Here is a 22,638-nt window from a genome sequence, read left to right on the forward strand (position 1 = left end):
AAGATTATATTTAGAAAAAAATCACCATCTCTTCATACAGTCACGTTTATTCAGCAATCTGCTTGTTTAAGGATTCAGATATTCATTGTTTCATGAATGTATCTTGGTTGTAGCAAATGGGGCAGTAGAGAAGATGGTGCATAAATATGTATTTTTAAGCTGTAGAAGCAAAAAAACACAACTTTAGGCTTCAATATATCATGGTCAGGCTTTGTCCAGTCTTGATGTTAGTATGCTTGCTTTCCTGGGGAAGTGAACGATACTGCTTAGTGAATGTCTTAGCTAGAATTACTCTTTGATGAAGGACCTAACCTTGTTTTGTCTGTGCCTTTTTTTTTTTTAAATAGAAAAAAAGCAGAACAGTAACAACAACTGAAAAACAACCTTGATCAGACTAAAGGATTTAAGCAGAGAAATTACATTGCTTGTAGTGAAAGAAGCAAAGAAAAGCTTGCAATTTATTGTAAAGCTGTGACTCCCGTGACTTGCTTAATTATCAAGAAGACTTTTGTCCTATTAACATAGAAGGTTGAGAGTTACAAGGAAATTTCAAGTGCTGACTTATTGGTTAAAAAAAGTTGGTTAATTTGTTTTGATTAGGCTGTAGCTGCTACTGTCCTGAATTCTTAAACATGTGCCGTATATATAAGTCATACATCAGAGGTGCAACTCTTGTTTGGGGAAGTAGAATAAGGTTGGTGAGAGTACAGTTGACTGTAAATGACTGTGCTCATAGATTTAAGGCCAAACTTAAATCTGAAGAAATACTACCACAACTTGGAGGCAACTTCTCAAACACTTTTTCATGCCATGTTTCAAACCTTATAGCTTTAGCATTAACAGCACAAGCATGAAATCAATTGGCACTTCAGATAAAAATGCAGAGCTAAAATCATAAATAGTGGCAAACAGCATTTTCACTCTTAATTTAGATGATAGATCTGTTGTTTGCGTGCAAAGCGTGGCATAAACTTAGAGGTTGCTTATCTTTTTAAAGGCCATGTGCTCAGGAAAACAGACGTGTTCTGGGTTCAATAGCACATCTCCTTCCATGCAAGTGATGGGTCAGAGTCCAGATCTGCAGACTAGGACGGAGCCAGCTGGGCAAAATGGAGGTGTTTGTTTGAGCCAAACCCTTACATTATTTCAGTTTGGGCTTGTGGGTATAGTAGCAGGTCCTAACTACTGTTTGCTGATGTTGGCTGTTGGTGGTGGCTGACTAGCACTTGAGTTTTATCGGAAGCTTGTCAGCTGATTTATGTAATAAAATCAGTGAAAATTCTTCCTGTCCGTAATTCTGTGGGTGTAAGTAGGCTGGAGAAGGAAGATGCTCAGCTTGGCTCGAGGTTGATATTGCCCAGGGTAGCTGTGCACTGTGCTGCTTCCCAGCAAAGCGACTGCTCCATTAGAGGCCCTCTGTACACGATGGTATTCAGCTTTGCTAGCTCCTAACTGCAGTGTGCAGCCTCAGAAGTCTTTGGGTGATCTTAAATCACTGGAGGGGTCTTCACCATGACTGAACGGCTTGCTCTGGAGCAGACTAATGCTGAAAGCTTGTTTCAGTTTCCTTGCTTTGTTGGAGCTTTCTTATGCTGTGTTTTAGTAAACCGATTGAGGTGGGAAGCAGTACAGATGGCTCTTGCTTAATAAAGGAAATGAAATCAAAAGAAATAGATATTAAGAGACATGAAGGTGGCTTGTAGGAATTTACCCTCAAGTGATTTAGAAATATAAGTGTTAATATCCCAGCTGAGCACTAAAGAGATTTAAGAGTGTGGTTTTAAAGGTGACATTCAAATGCTATTTTAAGAGGAGTGATAAATGCTTGTGCTTTTCCTCTCGCCCTCTGCCTCATGCTGTAGAAGGTCCTCTTGACAATGGCTACCAGAAGTGTAATAAATGTGCCGATATTTTCTTCCTAAAACTTGTTTGGGGCAAATTACCTCTGGTTAAAACAGTATGGCCTGGCATTTTGCATCCAAAGTGACTGAAAGCATCCCTCCTCTGCAGTGAGATGTACGATGTCAAAGTACAAATTTGGAAATCTTGTTTTGAGTGGTCACTGATGAAGGGCAGGTCAGTATCTGCAAGTACAGTTAATACTAAATAATGGCAATGATGCAAAAATAGTTGTTTTGGTTTTATTTGCTATGTGGATGGGCTTCCTTGACCACAGCATTTAAAATTCTGGTCTTAAGAAGGGGAGAGAGTGTTGGAATAGCTTTGGTTGTAAGAAGACAAAGTCATTTGAGTCGTGAGGAAAGGGGGAGGTATTTCAGAGCATGCTAGGCTTCCCTGTCAAAAAGCTAAACTTGAACTTCTCTGAAGCTGTTCTGTTAACATGCGTTACATAATTTGCCAGCCCCCAAGTCCAAGTACATATGTTGTTGGGTGACTATTTTAATATTTAAATTATTTTGCCATTGCTGGTTCTCCTTAGTGACTCGTACGGAGAATAATTTTCAAGAGAACAAAACTTCAGTGTGGTCTTCTGAATTAGTGTAGTTACGGCTAGTAGCATGGTTGCTTGAAGGTGAATAATGAGCTGCAGTGGCAGTGTTCCCTGTAATCATCATGAGAGAGATGGTGCTGGGGATTCAGATATCTGCCATGTATAAAATGAAGCTTTTGAAATTAATTTTCTTACACAAATTCAGTGTATAGTTTTGCTTAAACAAGGAGGAGTCATGTTGTCTTTCAATTTGCAATTTGGTTTAATTAAGATAAATTCTGTGTTTAAGAAAATAAATGTATTTATTTCCCTAAATGTTGAATTAGGTCCTGGAGTTTGGTACGTTTTAGAGGGTCACCTCTGTGCGTGTTTGAAAAATCTGTTGTCTGTATAACTAACTTTAGTCTGTCGCAGGACTTGGTGCTTCTGCTTGCTCATCTGATTACGCAGCTCAAGGGAATAAGGTTAAGGACATGCTGTTGGTAACTAGAGCGTTTTCAGGGCTTTAGTTCGGCAGATGGGCTGCTTGGCTATATTCATACATCTGCCTACCTGCTGTGGCAGCTGCTGCTGCTGCATGTTGTGTTCTTTTGTTCTATTCCACCCAAGAAAGGAACACTAGGAAGTATAGTGAATGGATTAATTTAAGGTTAAGGGTAGTGTTTTGCTTGCTTCCTAACTATCGTAAAAAAGCTCCTGATAAAGCTAACGCAACCTTCTTAAAGTGATATGCATTTTTAAGATGTGCTTTGGGGGCTGAAACTAGCTGCCGTTGTCTAAAAAAGAGTTAACTGTGTTTTGTTTATATTGCCCGATGTTATTTATTTCAACATTTTCCTTTCTTTCTCTCCCTTCCCCCGCTTCCTCTAGGAGCAGTAACCAGACTTTGCCTGACACTGCGTGGTCCAAAAGAATTAAGGAAATATGGAATGACATGAAGGAGATTAGTTGAGGATTAAAGGCTTTGAGGACAAAACACCTCACCGAGGTGAAGCACAGACTAGCTTTCTAGTTGTAGCTCCGAGGAGCTGTGTGCTGAAAAAAGATGGCAGATCCAGGAATGATGAGTCTGTTTGGAGAAGATGGGAATATTTTCAGCGAAGGGCTGGAAGGTCTTGGAGAATGTGGATATCCTGAAAACCCGGTGAATCCTATGGGGCAGCAAATGCCCATGGATCAAGGATTTCCCTCTTTACAGTCATCTCTTCATCACCCCCCCGCAAATCAAAATCAAGCAAAGTTGACCCATTTTGATCACTATAATCAATACGAACAGCAGAAAATGCACCTGATGGATCAGCCGAACAGGATGATAAGCAATGCCCCTGGGAACGGTATAGCGTCTCCTCATTCGCAGTATCACAACCCCCCGGTTCCTCAGGTTCCTCACGGCAGTGGTGCCGGTGGTCAGATGGGAGTCTACCCTAGCATGCAGAACGAAAGACACGGGCAACCCTTCGTAGACAGTGGCTCCATGTGGGGGCCGCGGGCGGTTCAAGTGCCAGACCAGATCAGAGCACCCTACCAGCAGCAGCAGCAGCCCCAGCCGCAACCGACGCAGCCGCCTCAGGCACCCTCCGGACCCCCTGGGCAGGGCCACCCTCAGCACATGCAGCAGATGGGAAACTACATGGCTCGTGGCGATTTTTCAATGCAGCAGCACGGTCAGCCGCAACAGCAAAGGATGAACCAGTTTTCTCAAGGCCAGGAAGGCCTCAATCAGGGAAACCCTTTCATTGCCACCTCAGGACCTGGCCACTTGTCTCATGTGCCCCAGCAGAATCCCAGTATGGCACCTTCTTTGCGACACTCAGTCCAGCAATTTCACCACCATCCCCCCACTGCTCTCCATGGAGAATCAGTAGCCCACAGTCCCAGATTCTCCCCTAATCCTCCCCAGCAGGGTGCTGTTCGGCCGCAAACACTTAATTTTAGTTCTCGGAGCCAGACGGTACCCTCACCTACTATAAACAACTCAGGGCAGTATTCTCGATATCCTTACAGTAACCTTAATCAGGGATTAGTTAATAATACAGGGATGAATCAGAATTTAGGCCTTACAAATAACACTCCAATGAATCAGTCTGTACCAAGATACCCAAATGCTGTAGGATTTCCATCAAACAGTGGTCAAGGACTAATGCACCAGCAACCCATCCACCCTAGTGGCTCACTTAACCAAATGAACACGCAAACTATGCACCCTTCACAGCCTCAGGGAACTTATGCCTCTCCACCTCCCATGTCACCTATGAAAGCAATGAGTAATCCAGCAGGTACACCTCCTCCGCAGGTCAGACCCGGTAGCGCTGGAATACCAATGGAAGTTGGCAATTATCCAAATATACCCCATCCTCAGCCGTCACACCAGCCCCCTGGTGCCATGGGAATTGGACAAAGGAATATGGGCCCCCGAAACATGCAACAGAATCGGCCATTTATGGGTATGTCTTCAACACCACGGGAGATGGGTGGGCACATGAGACCAAACGGTTGTCCAGGTGTTGGCCTTGCAGATCCACAAGCAATACAAGAGCGACTAATATCTGGCCAGCAGCTTCCTAGTCAACAGCAGTCTTTTCAACAGCAAATGCCAACCTGTCCTCCCATGCAGCCTCATCCAGGGATACATCATCAGTCTTCACCACCACCACATCCTCATCATCAGCCTTGGGCACAGCTTCACCAGTCACCACAAAACACACCGCAAAAAGTGCCTGTCCTTCAGGTAAGCTGCTTCCGATGAGTAAAAGATGAAATGCATTTGCAATAATTTCAGTATACACAAGGTCTGTGTTTTCAAAACAGTTGTTCGAGCTTGACTGCCCTGATTTTCACTGGTTACGTGGCTTTCTTGGTACACGGAAGCTGAAGGTAAAATGAGGTTCAGATAGCTTGCTAATGTTCTTACAGTGATTATTACAGGGCAACTTTATGGATAGACTGAAATATGATCCAGCGCCAGGAAAAACTGAATACCTGATTCTTTTTCCTTGTTGGTTCCTTTGAGGAGAAAATAGAAAGCATGTGTGAGAACTGTAATTTAAACTAGCATCTTGTATTTGCAACCTGCAAAAAGAAGTGTGTATTGTAATGGGTTTGTCTTAGCAAAACTGAGCATTTTCTTTAAATGCTAAACGAATGCTTTGTTTTCGTTTTGTTAAGTTCAAGCTGAAATTTTCATATGTGAAAAAATTCCAGGACAAACTTTGTTCAGCACTAAGTAATGCAGTTGGGAAGTGATGGGGCAACGGTTTATGCAACAGAAGACAGCAGATGTGAATCATAGTCTAAAATCAAATCTTCTGAGGCTTAAATGAAATCTCAAGTAAGATAGAAGTTTTATTTTACCAAGTCTCTGATCTGCTGGATTGCAGTGAAAATATATTGCTTCCATGTTGTTTTTCAATTAAAAGCTAGAAACGTTAAAACATCTTGATCCTTCTGTAGCTTAGCAGGTTTGACTACGTGTTAGTAAGTTAAACCTGAGCTGAAAAGGTGCCTTTTGGGATCTTTGGCTTTGCCACCACTTGCCTCTGGCTCTGTCAGTCAATCATTCAAGAGGTTTTGGTACCGAACGAATAGGTGGCCAAGATATCGGAGGTTTAATTATTTTTAAAGCCCCGCGGTAATTAATGCCAAGCAGCTCTGCCCATAAATATTTGGAGACAATTGTTGGAATGCAGTCCTAATGATACGACGCTACAATAAGCCCAATAAATCATAAAAACAGCTGTCCTAGCCAGCGTCCCAGGACTGCGTGGAAGGCAGCTGCTCGGCAGTCCCCTCCGCTGCTGCCTGCCGGCTGCTTCTGTTAGCTGCTCCGCACAGCATGAGGCGGCTCTGGGAATCAGATGTATGTACTGTGGAGAGGCAGCTGACAAGGAGTGGTGGATGTAGCAGCTCAGCAGCTGGGAGAGGCTTCCACATTCTCCGAGGAGGGAGCGCTGGGTGTATGCCGTAGGGTGGTGAAGCCCTGCAAGGGAGATCAGGGGCTAAGCTGGGGTGAGGGGAAGGCCGGACTCTTCATGGGTGGGAAGAGGAAGCTCTGCCCTTGGAAGGGTGTCTTCACGACCATCTTTCTCTCCTTTACTCCACTTAATTGGGCGGGGGGGGAATTTTATTCGCATTGTGGCCATTCCTCTACCCCCACCTCCAGGTGCACGCTTTGGGGAATGTAAATTGCTGTTCTCGCGTGGATGTAGGGTTGTGCGGTCCTGGCTGAATGGGTGGCTCCTGGCAATGCCTCTTGTGTTATTGGTTGCATGACTAAGCAGGACATAAAAGGAGAGAACTTCATGGAAAAACAAAAAACAAAAAAACACCATACAAACAAACAAGAGAATAAGCAGAAATTTTGAAAATTTGACGGATATGATGGCATGGAAAAATCTATACAAAAAGATTGCAGATCAGAAAGAGGTATGAGACTGGAGACATTGTTTTTACCCTGAAGATGAGAGCTGACACGTCTAGCAGGAAAAAAAAAAATCTAGACATTGTAAAACAAGACTCATAAAGCTGTAAGGAGCAAAACCCAGCATTGCTGATCCCTTTCGCAGCTAACGATGGTGGGGATGTAGGAATGGGAGACTTGAGATTGACTGTGACAAAGGCTGAGCTCTAAAGCTGTGGTCTTCTGCAGCGGAGTTAATTCCATGTTTTCATCTGATCATCCAGTAAACTTCTTTTTTGCAGCAACAGATGGTTTGGGAGGACAGCATCTCCTTGTAGAATAGAAGGGCTTTTTCAATGTTCTTGGGTTCCTTTCCCTTTAACTGAAAAGGTAAAATGCAGACAGCTCAACTCTTAAACGAGCTGTGCAGCCTATTACAAAGTTTTGAACAGCACATGAATAACTTGAACAAAGGTAAGTGCTGAAACTAAATAATTAGAGGAAAACCACATGATAACTCAAGTTATTTGATTAAAATCAGTAATTCAAGCAGATGTAGCTAGCCAAGTAACTTCTGTTAGCCTACTTCTGTTAAGTTTTTATTTGGTAAAAGTTATTGCTAACATACCTTCCCATTAAGTAATTAGTTTGAGACCTGACTGTAGTAATGAAACACTTGACAGGCACTCATTTCCCCCTGGAAAACTGTTTGGATCAAATATAAATTGTTCGAGTCAATGAAAACTCGGCTCCTCCTCACCCCCTGGGGAAAAATGCAGATGTGTGAAAACCCTGCTCTTGAGCTTGAATGCAGAATTTGCAGCTATCCTGCCTCTGTCGTGGTTTTGCCTTCATGTCAGTTGGCAGAAGACTGTTCGCTGAGCAACAGTTATTTAAATGGCTGGTTTGTTTTTATTTGTATAAAATGAATCAACAAATGAATGCAGTTGGTGAAATGAAAATCACTATGTACTTTTAAATCAACAGAAGCCATCTTAGCAATTATTTTTCAGTGATTTGAAGCTAGCCTTATCATGGGAAGGCTGTAATACTTGTGGTTAACCAAATTACTGTTTTGTTTTTAGATATGTTGGAAGGAAAGTGAAATTCTTTTGCTTTTAACTCAAAAGAAATTGCTGTGTCGATTCTAGGGTTCTTTACTTTTTGTGTACAAAATTGCTAATTATTTTGGCTGGGAGGTACAGCTGGTGATTGACAGTTCATCTGGGCTGGATTAACAGATGAAAGCTAGATATGGTTATGAAAGCTAGGAGCTTGTTAGCAGTGACTTGCTGACTTCAGTTGAATTTTACAGCTATTATACACACCAGCATAGCATTGGGATGTGCAGTTGGTGTGTTTGATTTTCAAGCCCTGTTTTGGAAACGTTCCTCGGTAAAGGCTGTTGGAAGAGTTCAGTGGCCGTGGGGAGACAGGTTCTGAGGTGGCAGGATGGTTGGCCAAGGTACAAAGCAGAGGGTGGGAGTAGCTTGTTTGTTTTCACAGCGGAGTAGGCATCTGTGTTGGGCTTACAAGCTTGTGCTCTCCAAAATATTCATAAATGTTGTGGAAAAGAGTGGAAAGTCAGATGACAAAGTTCACTGTTGTTAACGTAGTCAAATAAAGCTGAGTGCCAAGTGCAGAACTGAGGAAGAGCCTACAGCAGTGAAGCTACTATATTTCTAAATGGCTAGAAATGCAATAGGAACGTCAACCCTTTGGCTGTAAGCTGTATAGATCAAGGCATGGTGCCTGGGCAATGGAATGGCAAACAAAAATCTCTGTTTAGGAACAGGATCTTGGTGTTGGATGGCTGTCTGAGACACGCTATGACAGTCACGGGAGTAAAATGGTAGGAATTGCTGTGGAAGTAGTAGAGAGCAAAGCAAAAACTGCTGTCGTGGTCATACCTATATGCATGGTATGCCTACGTGGCAAGTGCTGTGTAGTTTTTGGTCCTTCCTCAGGCCTCAGAAAATATAATAGCACATAAAAAAAGGATGGAGAGGAATGGTTAAAGGGGAGAAGGGAAGACACAGCCAAAACTCTGTAAAGTTCTGAGTGACATGGGTACATGGAAATGGTGAATATGAAACAAATGTTGTTTGTCTCCTGGTTTTGTCTCCCAAATAGTTTTAGGGCATTCAGCAAATTATCAGGTGGTGAGTGCAGAACACCACATTAAGATGCTGATCTCTGAGATGTACAGAAAAATGCACCAGTGTTGGATAAACAAGAAGGCACCACATTTGCCTCATCAGATCTGTGCCACAAATAACAAGTGGCTGAGAGTTCGTTATCGGGATGCATCTACTGTGTACATGTTTACTTCTCATACTCTTGCCCAGACTTTATCAGAGGTGGGATATCAGGTTAGATAGGTCTTTGGGGGTCTGATGCCATGCAGTTTCTCTTACATTTTGATAGTAATTGAGTGTAAGAGTTTTCTCTGCCAAGAATAAACTATCCTGGGTGTGTTGTTCTACAGAACTTTTTATTTACAGTAGCTGCTGGCTCCTGTGTGGGCTGGAGTTTCGAGTCCTATTCATTAACCATGTTCCACAAACATGAAGCGATGTACATTATTTGTAGTCAAATATGGGAACACTTAAATGACAAATGGTTATGGTTAATGGCCTCCATGCTAGATTAAATGGTAGAACTCTACAGCAGCTCTGGCAGTGCTGAAATATATTGGGTTGAGGTGCCCGACCTCTTTTGGAGGAGGTCTTTGTTTTGTGCTAGCAGTTCGCTACCAGATTTTTTTTCTTCCGTCTTGTTTACCTGTGGGCATGTGACTTTGCTTTGCGTGGTAACTCTTGGCTCTCTTTGGCGTGAATGCACTCTTTTGAAATTTCCTGCCTTTCATTGTAGGGGAAGAGGCAGGGAAAGTCCAGCTGAGTCACCAGCAGAGTCATCCCTGTGACAGGACCTTTCTGAATTTAAACCTTCAAACGTTGCTGCCTCAGCATAATTTATACTCGAATATACCACAATGGAGAGGGGTGTTAATGCAAACTGTTTTCAGCTTAGCTGTTTCAAAGTGAATTCTAACCCTGCAGAGTCCGTGTTAAGTTGGTACTGCTGGCACGCTCAAGTCAAGTTGACTTTCTCCTGGGTACTTAAATATTTTTAATGCTTGGGAATAGTAGGAAGAGGCAGCTGCCTCATCTCCTTCCTGTCTTTTCACAACCAATTACCTTTCAGTGTGTGTACTGGAACTTTATTTAGTAAAAAATGTTATAACATCAAATGGTTAGGATTGTTCCTATAAATGAATATTCGTAAGCAACAACCCACTGTTACAGAAAACACGTGACTCATCTGTTGAGTATTTAGATTCTTGACCATTTTCCTGTAAGTAAGTAGAACAACTCAAAAAATATATATAATTTCTAAACACTGTAGGATACTTCTTTGTTTGATTCAGAGGCTCTTTCACATTAACTGCTAGCTGGTCTCTTGGGGTACTGCATGTGCTGCACGTTCAGCAAAGTCACATGGCTGCCCTGGAAATTCTAGTTTTGTTCTTCAACTGTTTGTCAACCAGCAAAATGATGTGTGTTGGCAAGATTGGTGAGGGTGCTAGGCTGCACGGAACAAATAAAACACTAATGTTCAGCCTTGATTGATTACAGTTGTGTGTTATTTACATGTAGAGAAATATGCATACATATATATGTATGATCATATGACCATGCAAACTATAAATGCACATGCACATATAAAAATATATGTAAAAAATTTAGGCCAGGTCAGAAGTTGTGACAAATGATGAATGAAAATCTGAGAAGGTTCAGGTTCTGCTGTGAGCTAGTTCACATCCAGGTCTCTCTAAGGATATAGTAACTGATATCAAATACTTTTGTCAAGACACAAACATTCATGTTATGAAACTCCTTAGGTACATTCCAGTCTAGTAATTGACATTAAGAGACCTAAAGTCTTATTTGCTCCTCAGCTTTGAGAAGGCTGTGTGTACTTTTGTAAATAAGAGGTTAGAGTGATTCTGGAGTGAGTAGGCCTTTGGGCCAAAGATTTGTAGTTTTGAGGTAGTTTTACTATGGTCTTTTTAAGTATTAAGGAGGTACAAGCAATTTCAAGAATAGCTCTTCCCTCGGGTGCCGTGATTTGACTGCAATGAAAATAATTCGTGTCATTAAATTATCTGCTCTGGAGTTTTGGGTAAAGTCAGTTTGCAGCATTAGCATAAAAATACAAGTCTGCATCAGCATACCAATTTTGGAGGCTTAAGAGTTACCAGACTTGTTCTTCAACATGACTATGTGGAAAGTTCCTATGATATGTTGGTGGCCTGAATGTATTTTCTTGAAATCATTTGAATTATCTGAGGAATCGCCCAGCTAGAAATATTTTTAACTGACGCTGCTGTTCCGTACTTCGGTATAGTGTCTTGATCTGCTGGTGGGATTTGGCAATCATCTTATTTTTCCATGACTGAACACATTCTCATGTTTTGTATTTATCTGAGCAAATTTAAATCTGTTGTTTTGGGGAAGCTTTTTTCATGACTGAAAGCTGATACTGGTATTGCAAACCCTGATGTCTGTATCATCAGCAGCCCACGTAACTGTGAGGGCTGAAAATTGGAGCAAATGAAAGGAGAAACACTGGACTTGCTTTTTTTCTTTCTTTTATTATCTTCCTTTAATTACATCAACAGCCTTAGTAACGAACAGGTTACAACTGAATTAATAAATTCCTGTCTTTTGTTATGGATCTTCCTCCTGGTCTTCCATCCTACTCTTGCATGTGGAATTTGAGGCATCCATTGGTTTTAAACTTATCAGCCCTTGCTTGTACCGTGAATGTGGGTGTTACAAACTTGCGTAAGCGTCCTCCTCTTTCTTTCCTCTGAGGACAGAAAATGAACCAGCTTCCACCCTGATGGAGCACCATGGCTTTGAGGTTTGCTTTTTAACTTTGTCTGCAAAGGGTATTTCCTCCTTCAGTTCAGTGGTGCCAGTGCTGCTGACTTTTGAAAGTTCAAAATTGAAGTATAGTGAAAGAAATGATAATTTAGTCAGCTATGAAGCTAATGTATTGGATTGGTACTTTAAAAAAAAGGGATCGTCTCACCTGAACAACGTATCAGAATTACACCAAATACGATGTATTTGTACCTTCTGTTCCATTACTTTTCTATTTCTTCTACTCCATTCCTCCCTGCTCTTTGAGAGATTTCTTTTCTGGATGTCCGTTCCTTTAGTAGCATGGGGGTATATTTTATAGGTGCTAATGGATTTGGGGAACAAAGTTTTGGGTTTTTCTTCAGAAATGCGATGTATAAATATTTGATGCCTTTTTTTTGTCACCAGTTCTAAAGTTGAGTAGCTCAGGAGAGAGGGGAAACACCCTTGCTTTTTTTTTTTTTTTTCCCCTCCAGTGATTAAAGTATCTCTGCGTGCAAGTCTTTCTTCTGACTAATTCTCAGGCTCGCGGGGAGGGGTTGAAGGACGGTGAGGCCGATTCTCGGGAGCAGAGTAGGAAACGTGGGCAGGAAGCGGCCCTTGGGGAGGGGGGAGCGAAACGCAGCTGACCTGATGGAGCAGCGCCGAGGAGGAGGAACAGAGAGGAAATGGCCAACAGCCAGGGTTAAAAAGGGGATAGAGAAGTTCAGGGAGTCACTGCCGTGCTAGCTGCTCGAGTCACCTGCCTCCGAGCCCTAGCGAGCGGTAGCCATTTGGCCCGCTGGTGCCCCTTAGTGCCCTGCACGCCGCTCGGGCTGCACCTCCTTGCCAGTGCGAGCAGCTTGGAAACTGGAAACTGGAGCATTCAGCCTGCAACCTGAGGCGTGTGGGGGCTGGAGAGGGAGAACTGGAGAGCAGCTGGGCTGTACCGGTGCTAGACCAGGTGCTGTCTTCTGCACCACCACTCTTTTCAAGCAGCTGAAGCTGTATGACTCTCAAAATGCCTAGTCAGTGCTGGGGGAAAAAAAATAAAATCTATGCAAATTTAGCTAGATGAAGTCTGGGATGCAGTATACTAACCCTTCCTTTGCACATGCTATTGTTGGGTGAACCCTTGTGCTGTTAAGGATACTTCTCTGGCCGGTTTGCTTCTGTCTAGGTCACGTCCCAGCATCTGTTCATGGTGTGACCTCAGGATCACCCAGGTGGTGGTGTGGGAATAGGAATGCTTGGTGGGGAAGACGGGGACAGTCTCCTCTTCTGAGGATCAAAGATCCTTTAATACCCTTACACGAGCTCAAGACTCTGTAGAACTTGCCCTCAGTTACCAGCCCTGGAGTCTTCCCTCAAGTTTTGATAAGTTAAAATCTCCATTAGAAGCCAAAGTTTTGTCCTGTTTTATTGAATTAGAGAGATGGTCAAATTCCAACTTCTCCCATTTTTTTTTTAAACTCTCACCTTTTGTTCCCTTTTTCGCACAAATGTGATTTAATTTCAGACGTGTGTTTTCCTTTTTTTCTTTTTTCTTTTTATTTTTTTTCCCCTTTAGAACAGAAGGACTTATTTCCTCTTCCAGTTGAGATATTTGCAGGTGTTTTCTTACTGAAGACACAAAAGAACATCATCTTTTCAGCAAAGAGAGCTTAGAACAGTTTTGTTAGATGTGTGTTGCATGTGTTGAAAATGAGGGACGATGCCTCCAATATCCACGAATTATTTTTTCTTGAGCATGAATGTATTGCTTTTTTTTTTCCTTTGACATAAAGAATTATTTAAAAGCAATAAAACTTAGAAGTAAAACTTGCATTAATTTTAAAGTCTTCTTTATGAAGATACATAACTGATAGATAGGATGGCTTAATGTCTGAGTAGAGGATTGATTTACAAACCATTGAATCAGCACTCTTTCTGCATTTTTTTTTTAAAAACTCCTGATTCAGATTCTTGCTCAGACATCCAGTACTTGAAAACGTGTCGTCTCCCTGCTTTTCTTGTAGCTCCTACCAGTATTGCTCTTGCTTGAGTGCAGCTCAAGAGGACAGGGCCAGCCAGTGTAACAGCTCGGAGCAGGGAATCCCACTCCCCACTGCTCAGACTGTTGTTTAGTCTCCTCAGAGCTGACTCTCTCACTAACCTGGCAGAAATGAGAGCCAGAAGAGGAAAAAATAACAGTAAGTAAAAAGATGTACACAAATACACACAGTTTTCAATTCACTAACCTAGCAGAATAACCTGTGGAAGAAATATGCTGGGGAGGAGTGAGATTTCCACCTTTAAGAAGAAGCTGGAATCAAATTCGTGCAACAAAATGTCAGTGCCTCTTGTCCAGGAATCCAGCAATCATAGAGGTTAACCTAGGAGCAGAGAAGATAAACAAGATGTGGAGAAAAATGGGAAGCAAGCGGATCTCTCTGAGCTTCCACTGTTGCAAGGAATTGGTTTCTTGCTTCTGTTGCTCCATTACCTGTGCATCCCTGAATCGGTACCTAGGGTCTGTTTCCTCTGCTTCTTCAGCTTTGTTATATTTAATTTTCATTAGCCAAGCTTAGGAGACAGCAGCTCTTGGCTTATCCTGAACAAGCATACAATTTAAGAACTTCTGGGAGTGGGTTCACATTGTGTGGGTTGACATCGTAGAAAGGAAACATTGAGAACTGTTAACTTCTGGAGTGCGGCAAGTTTCTGTGGAATGCTGTGAACCTCTTGGTTTTGGACAACTGCAAGTGTTTCAGTATACAACACAAAATCTATCTTTGCCATATTGTTTCAGGGAACATGCTAAAGTGTTTCAGGGAAAACCAAACACTGAATTAAATTTATTTGTTCCCTTTTTTCTATTTTGTTAAATATAAACTTGTTTTCATCAGAGGAGAAATTTTCACATATAGTACAAGAGTTTCCAAAAGCGATGTATGCCCACTTACAAAAGACCCTTTTTTGTAAAATGGGCTGAATAATTTAATCAGTCGTATCAGTTAAATTAGAAAAGTATTAGTCGATTTCAATCGTTCTTAAATAGTTTTATTATGTCTTATATAACCCACATAACCAAAAGAATGTAATGACTGTAGTAATTAAGAAGTTAATGGTTCTGTAGATTTTGAATTTAGTGTTCTTTTAAGAAAAGAAGGAGAGTGAATTTGCAATAAGCTTCATAACTAACTTCCTAAAATCTAGCTGTCAATATGAACTTCGTTTTTTCCACTCTCCTTTTACGTCTCTCTCCCTCTCCAGATGGCCCTCCATCCACTTGCATTCTGGTACTTCCTATCTTTTTTGGCCCTGCAAGACTCTGATAACTGTGATAATGCCGTAATTTTCCTTACATGTGAGCACCGAATGATATGAAGTGCTTTATTTTATTTTTGGAATAAATCTTTCTGTACCAGCCAATTGTTGCTAAATATAGTGAGAGGCTTATAACATACAGTGCATGTTTGAATTTAAAGCAATACTTGCTGTAAAAAGGTGACCTCTCCAGTTACATACGCAACCATACATGAAGCACAGTAGTCATTGAAACTATGCTAGGACTTTGAGCTTTATAGTTGTTATTTATATCCCAGTTTATTAATGGAATATTGTAAATGTTTATGGGGACAGGGATTGTCACTTGTGGAAATACAGATAATATTGGAAGACTACTTAGTTCTTAAGTCTTTCTCTCTGCTATCCTCCCTTGGAATATTTCAAGAAAACTTGTTGGAAAACAGATAATTCTGTAACTAAGGCATTGTACTGGGATTTGAGGAGTTTTTGCTATTTGACACAGCTTGCTTGTTAACCGTTTCTTTCATGGTTGTATTGCTAATATTCCTGTGCACGTTCATGCTCCTGGGTGTTTGTAAGGTGCTCTGTAGCAGTGCTAAGGGGCTGCAGGGCAGTTCCTGAAATTCCCTGCTCGAATATCCAGTGCCACGCAGATCAAGACAGATCAAGAACTCCTCTGTGTCGCCTAACACAGAAATGCTTCGCTTGCCTGCACTTTGTCAGCAGTATGCATCTGGATAGGATAATGGAGGAGGAGACGCGCGGTAGCAGCCACAAACTGTCACAACAGCCACAAACTGCAGACTAAAGCTCAGCTTACCATTAGCTATTTCTGCTGCTAGTTCATGCTGCTGAATGGCAAAGGTTGCGTGGTTGGGAGCAGGGGTGTAATCAATATGTGGCTGAGGCAGCTTGCAGAGAGTAACCCTACTGGGCTCAATCCTAAAAGCAGGGATCTCTGCTCCTCGCTGCGCCTCACTTCTGGTGGTGGTGAGGGGCAGGCTGTAATGGGTCGCTTTAGACACACCTCTAGTTATAATATATAAAACAAAATTAAAACCTGATATTGCTGTAGGCACATCGGCTTTGAGACCCGCTACATATAGGGATTTTTACATTTTATTATAGGTTTGGTAAAGAACAGCTGGAGCTCATTAGGTGGTCCTTTACTAAAGATAAGGTGCTTAATGTTTCATAGAACAATGTTAATCAGACTGGCTGGATAACTAAAATATGATTTAGACGCTATAATTAAGAGTTATCTCAATTGGTACCTCTAAATGAGGTGTTTGTCCACAGAAAAGGAAGAGTGGTTTGGTGGTTTTTTTTTTTTTTTAAAGGCAGGGGGGTGAGTTTAGTCCTAATGACATTTTCTGATTTAATTGTTGGTTTAGTTCAATTACTACAGGAGCTGGGAAAAGGCCTGGCTATGACATGTCATAATATGCATATTAGGTAACGTATTCAAAGGCTTTCTTTATTTGTTGCTGTGACTAAAGAGCGAGAGCTTGAGGAGTATCTTGGGCTCTTTGACATAAATGGATCTTGGGCAGCATATATAACATCAAAGGATTTTTAACAAGTCTGTGATTTCAAGCCCACTTTGTCATGCTGAAGTTAATAAAATACTGCGATGGCAAGGCCATTCGGGGAGCTGCTATCTCCCCACCTCAAGAGAAAAATAGAATTGATTACTGCTGATCTCTTTGGGCTTTGTGTCTCACGTGCATCCATTAAGGTCTCTTTGAGGCGGTGGTCCCATCCCGTGGCCTGCGTACCTCCAGTCCCCCGTGGACCTGGGAAAGGTGATGAAGCCAGGCAGGTTATACACTAAACAACAACATTTGTAGGGGAGGTTTGTTACACTGCTGCTCTACAGGCTTACAACAACAAAAAATAAAGCACACATCAAAAAACTTCTAGCAGAGAGTTGGATGCCGTAGCGTAAACCTCACTTCAGGCTGAGTCTGGTTAGGCTGGTGTCTGAAACGAGAGGGGTTAGAGCTCAGTGTAAAGCAAGATGTAGCATGGAGGAAGCTGTGGAGGTGGATGTGGTGCTGGCTGATAGAGGCGTCGCCTTCCCAGTCCACCTGGAAGCAGTGGGTTGCCCCTGTCCTCTTTGGAGAGGGTGTGGAAAGATGTGAGAAATGTTGTATTTGCCTTTGGGTTTCGAGGGAAGCAGGCATCGCTGAGCCTTTCTGTGAAGCTGGAAATCTTGTAGTGGGAAGTGACGGTGTGAAGCCACCACCATTCCCTGAATTGCCGGCAGGTTAGTGTCAGCAAGCCATCCAGAAAAGATGCCTTTAGCCTGCAATGCGTCCCCGCTGCGTCTGCTAACTTCTTCCACTGGGGTATGTGTGAGCAATTGGAGGGAGCGGGGATGTGCTGGCGGGGCAGGCGAGCCGAGCCCTCTCTCGCTGTTTCCATTCCCCAGGGTGGAAACATGCTGCTGGGGGCACGCCTGGGGTTACGCAGGCGGCCACAAACCTCCGCCCTCTTCCGCCCCCAGCTGCCACCACTCTGTGGGTTGGGCTCCAAGGGGAGCCCTGATGGCAGGCAGGAGGTAACGCTGCTCCAGCCTCGGTGCTGGCACCCACGCTGGGGTGCCAGGTTGTCTGTTCTGCCTACACCTCCCTGTATGGCCTTCAGCAGGCGACAGGGCCGCAGAGATGGTCCGACAATCTGCTTTGTCTCTTCACGTGTCCAAAACGCAAAGCTTCAGAACATAACCTTCTGCTTTTGAAGGACTTTTAGTGCGTCTAAATTGAGTAGTCAAAGATCCTTGTGTGGAATTGTAGGGGCTGATACACAAAGGGTATATTGTCATTGCACATGAAACTATCCACCTTACTTCAGTTCCTGGTCTGGAACATCACTAACAAGGAGTTGCTGAAATCTCAATCAGCATGTTGTCCTTTTAGCTCACGGACACTTTCTCTCGGAGTTGTGAAAGCTGAAGCAGTACATGCTTGTATTTGTGACTTAAGCAAAGAAAAAGTTGTGGGGAAAAAATATACATTACAAGCTGGACTGTGAGTAGCTGAAGTATGACTTTCTCTCGCTCTGTCGTTACCTGCTTGGTTCTCATGTGCCTGCTGGTAGGTGCAAGTGATGAAACTCTTGCTTTTCTCCATCTCTTCCAAGTGTCTTTACACAGACTTGTACGGACTTAGCCCAAAACAAAGCACTCCTGTGAACCATCTAATTGCCTCCCTGGGTGGGGATGGGAGCGGGGCTTAGATAGTAAATTAACTGGTCTGGAGAGCCGTCAAAGCAGGTCCAGGGCTTCCATCTGGGAGCTCTGGAGTAGTTTCTATGGAAGGCAATTTTAAAGGAAGAATTTGTTCCTACCGCCTTTTATGCTCATTGATTCACCTCTCCTGTGCTAGGGACATTGTGTGTAGGAAGCTCTTGAGGAGGAACAAGGTTGCCAGCAGAACATGAGAAAGAAAGCAATGAAATTCTCCCTGAAGCCTTTCTGGTTATATTCCTGGCACAAATTAAGACACGCAGCAGTTGGATACCAGCATCTCCTACACCAACCCACTCCTTAAAAGTGTATCCCTCATATTAAAATATTATAACTGTGTAAATCAGAAACTGATGACCAGCAATTTCATACATTGCTTACTTCTACTTTTCGCAAACCTTTATCATCTAGAGCATCTAAAAATAAAAAAATGACTTCTGCATTGTTTGGGGAAAGTTATGCAAATAAGGAATAGAAAAGCCATTGCACACGGACACTGGAACTGTGGCATCATTATTTTAAAAGTAACCCTTTCTAGGATAGCTGTGGTATGAACAAAAGCATTTACTAGTCAAAGAAAGATGTAATAAATATAAATGTCTGAAATCACAGGGGTTTTCCATATGGTATTTGAGTAGCCCTATTTATAGCTTTGAGACCTTAATGGTGTGAGCAAGGTAAGGCTTATAAAAGAGGCAATAGATTATTATTTTTTTTTTTCAGACTGAATCAGGTAGTCTAATTAGAGGCAATCAGCCCTTTTTTTCAGGTTTGGAAGTGTAAAACTTACATGACGAAAAAACTTGGCTTACCCACCGTACTGGTTTGCTTAATATTTAGTTCCCCATGAATATTAACCTTAAATTGGTGCTCTAAGCATATTTAACGAATTTCTAAACTAGAATGCCCAGTATTTGCCATATTCCAAATTACATTTGTTAAAATAAATGTAATTTTTAAATCTAAACAAGGTCTTGCTGTTGATTTTTGACTGTCAGTAGTCCTTAGGAGCAAAGTACTTGTGAAGATTGTCTGGCCATTGAGTTGTGCCTCCAGCTGTCACATGTAGCATCTTATGAAGTACTTTTCATAACCTTATCAAACTTCAATTTAAAGAGCACTTGGCTTTTGCTCTCAGTACTCCTTTTTGAAATCGTGACCCAAATCTGATTAGTCTGATTGTTGGAACATGCATCAGACTTTGTATCCTAAATTTATTAGTCACTCGTTTTATACCCAATTTGTTCTTGTGCCAATTTTACCTTTCATCTCAGTTCTCTTTCTTTCCTCTACTAGGACCTGCTGATGTTTTCTTAAATAGCAATCTGGCTAAAGTAAGTTAAATTCCCTCTAGCCTTCTCCTTCAGGATAATCTGTACCTGTATCTGTTTGAAGTCTAATTGTTGTTGATGCGTGTGATCAGACTTGTATACAGAATTGTGCTATTGCACAAATACTTCTCTGGGTTCAGTGGGAGTCATCTTGAGATGCACTTTAACATTTAATTTTCTCCTCCTCACTGTTCCATCACAGCGGTAGTTTATAGACATCCTGTGGTTAGGTACAAATTTCTTTAGTCTTCAGCTATGCCACCTTACCTTGTTTTCTGTAAACATAAATGAACACCAAAAATCAGGGCTGATAACAAAAATTGGAAATACTGAAGCATTTCAAGTTTGAAATGGGGAGGGCTTTACAGTGATGGGCTTAATTTTTGTCGAAGTGTTTTGCAGTTGTGAGGTGTCCACACATTTCTGAACATCTCATTTAAAATTAGGAATCTGGGTAAGTGCAAGCTGCTGTACTGCTGCTGGAGTCACAACTGCGTAATGCTTAAAGGACACCTTCCTTTGCAATAACATTTAAAAATACAAATTCCTCTTACTCATCTGCAATCCTCTTCCCACAGCTTGAGCTCAGGGCTATAATGGAACCTATTATAGGCAAAAGGTCTGTGACTCAGCCATCGAGCCATTCAAACTCTTGGCTTTTTTAATTGGCACCATTAAATCTTTAGTAGCTTTTCTCTCATAAAATGGGTACCGTTGGTGTAAAATGCATCGCTGCTGAAGATATATTGTACCTTTTGCCCTCGGATTTCTGTGAGTTGATCAACTGCAGGTGTTGAAGGTTGGTTAGATTTTTTGATATCAGAGAGGCTTTTCTAGAATTACTGCTTAATTACTGCTTTTCCTTCATTTTTAGGAGTATGTCTAAAATTAAATGTACGAAAGCCATTTCGCAAGTCACTATGTTTGAAGGCTTTTTTCTATTTAGAGACAGGAGAAGAAAGATCTGCCTTTCCATCATGTCTTGGTTTATCTCCTTAGAACTTTTTTAACTGGAGGACTGGGTAAGTTTTATGTGTCAGGATGAAATGTATGTTTTCCAAACATAAATTATTGAGTATGTAACCAGGAGGAACCCCCATCATTCAGCTGAATTTTCCTGTTCTTTTTTGGATGTTTTGGGAAGTGAAAATGGAAACAACAGTAGTTTTAGGAAGGGGGTCTGAAATCAGGAGAGGAAATTTAAAGAACACAGTGAAATTTAAATGTTTGTGTACATACATACATATATATGTATTATGAAAAAAAAGGTAGCTTTTAACTCTCGTTTTGTTGTCTTCCCACATACTTAATGTGTGATACTTTGTTGGTATGTACAGTTAGCAAGAAGTCTTTGGTTGTTTTGTTTGCATATGCTTTAAGTGTCTGCTGGAAGTAAGTATTGCAAAACAACGAAGTAAGCTGTAGAAAATGTGAATGTAATTTAATATACGTATTTTAGCTGATTGCATTTACAGAATGGGAGCTAGGAAAGGTCAGAATTGGTGATGCTGTCCTGGTGCCTGTGAGGCAGGGTGCAATACGTGTACGCAGCCACGTTCTCTGTTCCCTTTCTTCCACCTGCAGAAAATATAAGATATAATATAGAAGTAGCTGTTTCATTCATTTCCTTCAATTACCTGTGCGATTGCCTGATAATTTATTTATTATCCAGCCAACTTTATTGTGAATATCACTGTATCTCATGAAGCAGGCAGACTCTTCCTACAAACACTGTCTCTTTTAATGTCTTGGTAAAGAATTAATCGCTAAATGAGCTTTTAAAACGGTAATTTTAATCCAAATACGGAAAAACCTCAACAACCACTAGTGCATTCATCTTCCAAACTCTCCTGCAATATGTTTTCTGCGTTTTACATATGAGGAAGCCAAGACAGACGGACAGGGAGTTGCCTCAGGCGAAAGAGTGATAGACGTGGGATTTGGGGCTTCTTAGTGTATGTTACGCCAGGCTGTGTTGCCTTAAAGCTGAAGCCGGTAGTTATCCAAGGAGATGCTTGCAGTCATGACTGGTGAGTACTTCTCAAGAAGAGGGTCCATGGCAGGTTCTTTGCTGGAGATCTATGTTTAGAAGGAAATCTGTATGTCAATGTACAAAACAAAGCAACAACAAAAAAAAGTGTGGGGAAAAAAAAATAGAAAAGTGCCATGGTGAGTTGAGGCTGCTGGAAAAAATGGACAGAAAATTAGCTTTCCTGATGTTCACTGCTCTGAGCACAAACCATCTCCTTGCAGTCTGTACGTAAGTTTTCAAGGTAACATGAGTCTTCTCTTTAGGATATTATCTTAGTCATTCAGATCTGATTTAATCTAAGAGTCACATCCACCCTGTGCGTTCAACAAGGCAGCAATTCTAGAAGTAACTAGGGAGGAGCTGGTCTGTGCGTTTGAGATACTGCTGTAAAAAGTGCTGGGAAGTAGAACTTGTTTCATAAGTGACGTGAACTAGGGGAGTTCTTGGTTTTCAAGGATTTGAAATAATAATTTAGACTGCAATTTAGAAATTTAAAGGATGTTTATAATTCGTAATAGTTTTTCCTAGGGTTACAGTGGAGTATTTTATTCTTTATTCAAGACAGCAGTGCGTGTTTACTACTTCACTTGCAGGGTGATTCACTTGGCTAATGTCTGGAGAAACCTTCTGAATTTCTGCTGGAGAAGAGTAGTTTGATGCTAGATAAGCGGGTTAGAAAAGTTACTCCAACTTACGAAAAAACAACTAATAGAAATAAAAGTGCTAGTGGGTTTGGGGATTTTCTTTTTCTCTTCTGAGGTGAAACTTCTTTGTCACTAAGGAAATGGCATTTTGAACATCAAAACAAAATGTTAGCTTTTAGATCATTTTAAACAGAGAATCTCCTTCTAGTAAGCACGCTCACATGTGCTGTGAGATTGGAATAGCAGCAAGTAAAACATCTTGAAATTTGGAGTAGACATAAACACTACAGACAGGATGATTGAGTTACTGTGGATATCATCATATATCAGAG

At 41.6% G+C, this 22,638-nt stretch overlaps 1 protein-coding gene across 5 annotated transcripts in view; it reads left to right on the plus strand.

Moving 5' to 3' along the window:
• CHD7 (chromodomain helicase DNA binding protein 7) overlaps window positions 1–22,638 on the plus strand; it is a 129,289-nt gene that overhangs the window by 37,956 nt on the left and 68,695 nt on the right. For 4 of the 5 annotated variants that reach the window (XM_068671946.1, XM_068671945.1, XM_068671943.1 and 1 more), the window contains one exon: window positions 3,323–5,180. In XM_068671946.1, coding sequence (XP_068528047.1) covers window positions 3,498–5,180 — 1,683 coding nt within the window. In that variant the 5' untranslated portion in view covers window positions 3,323–3,497. Of the gene's footprint in view, window positions 1–3,322; window positions 5,181–11,741; window positions 11,778–22,638 lie in introns of those variants that run through there. The other variant, XM_068671948.1, reaches the window with a different exon arrangement.

Source organism: Anas acuta, chromosome 2, assembly GCF_963932015.1.
Source record: "Anas acuta chromosome 2, bAnaAcu1.1, whole genome shotgun sequence".
In the NCBI taxonomy this organism is placed as follows: Eukaryota; Metazoa; Chordata; class Aves; order Anseriformes; family Anatidae; genus Anas; species Anas acuta.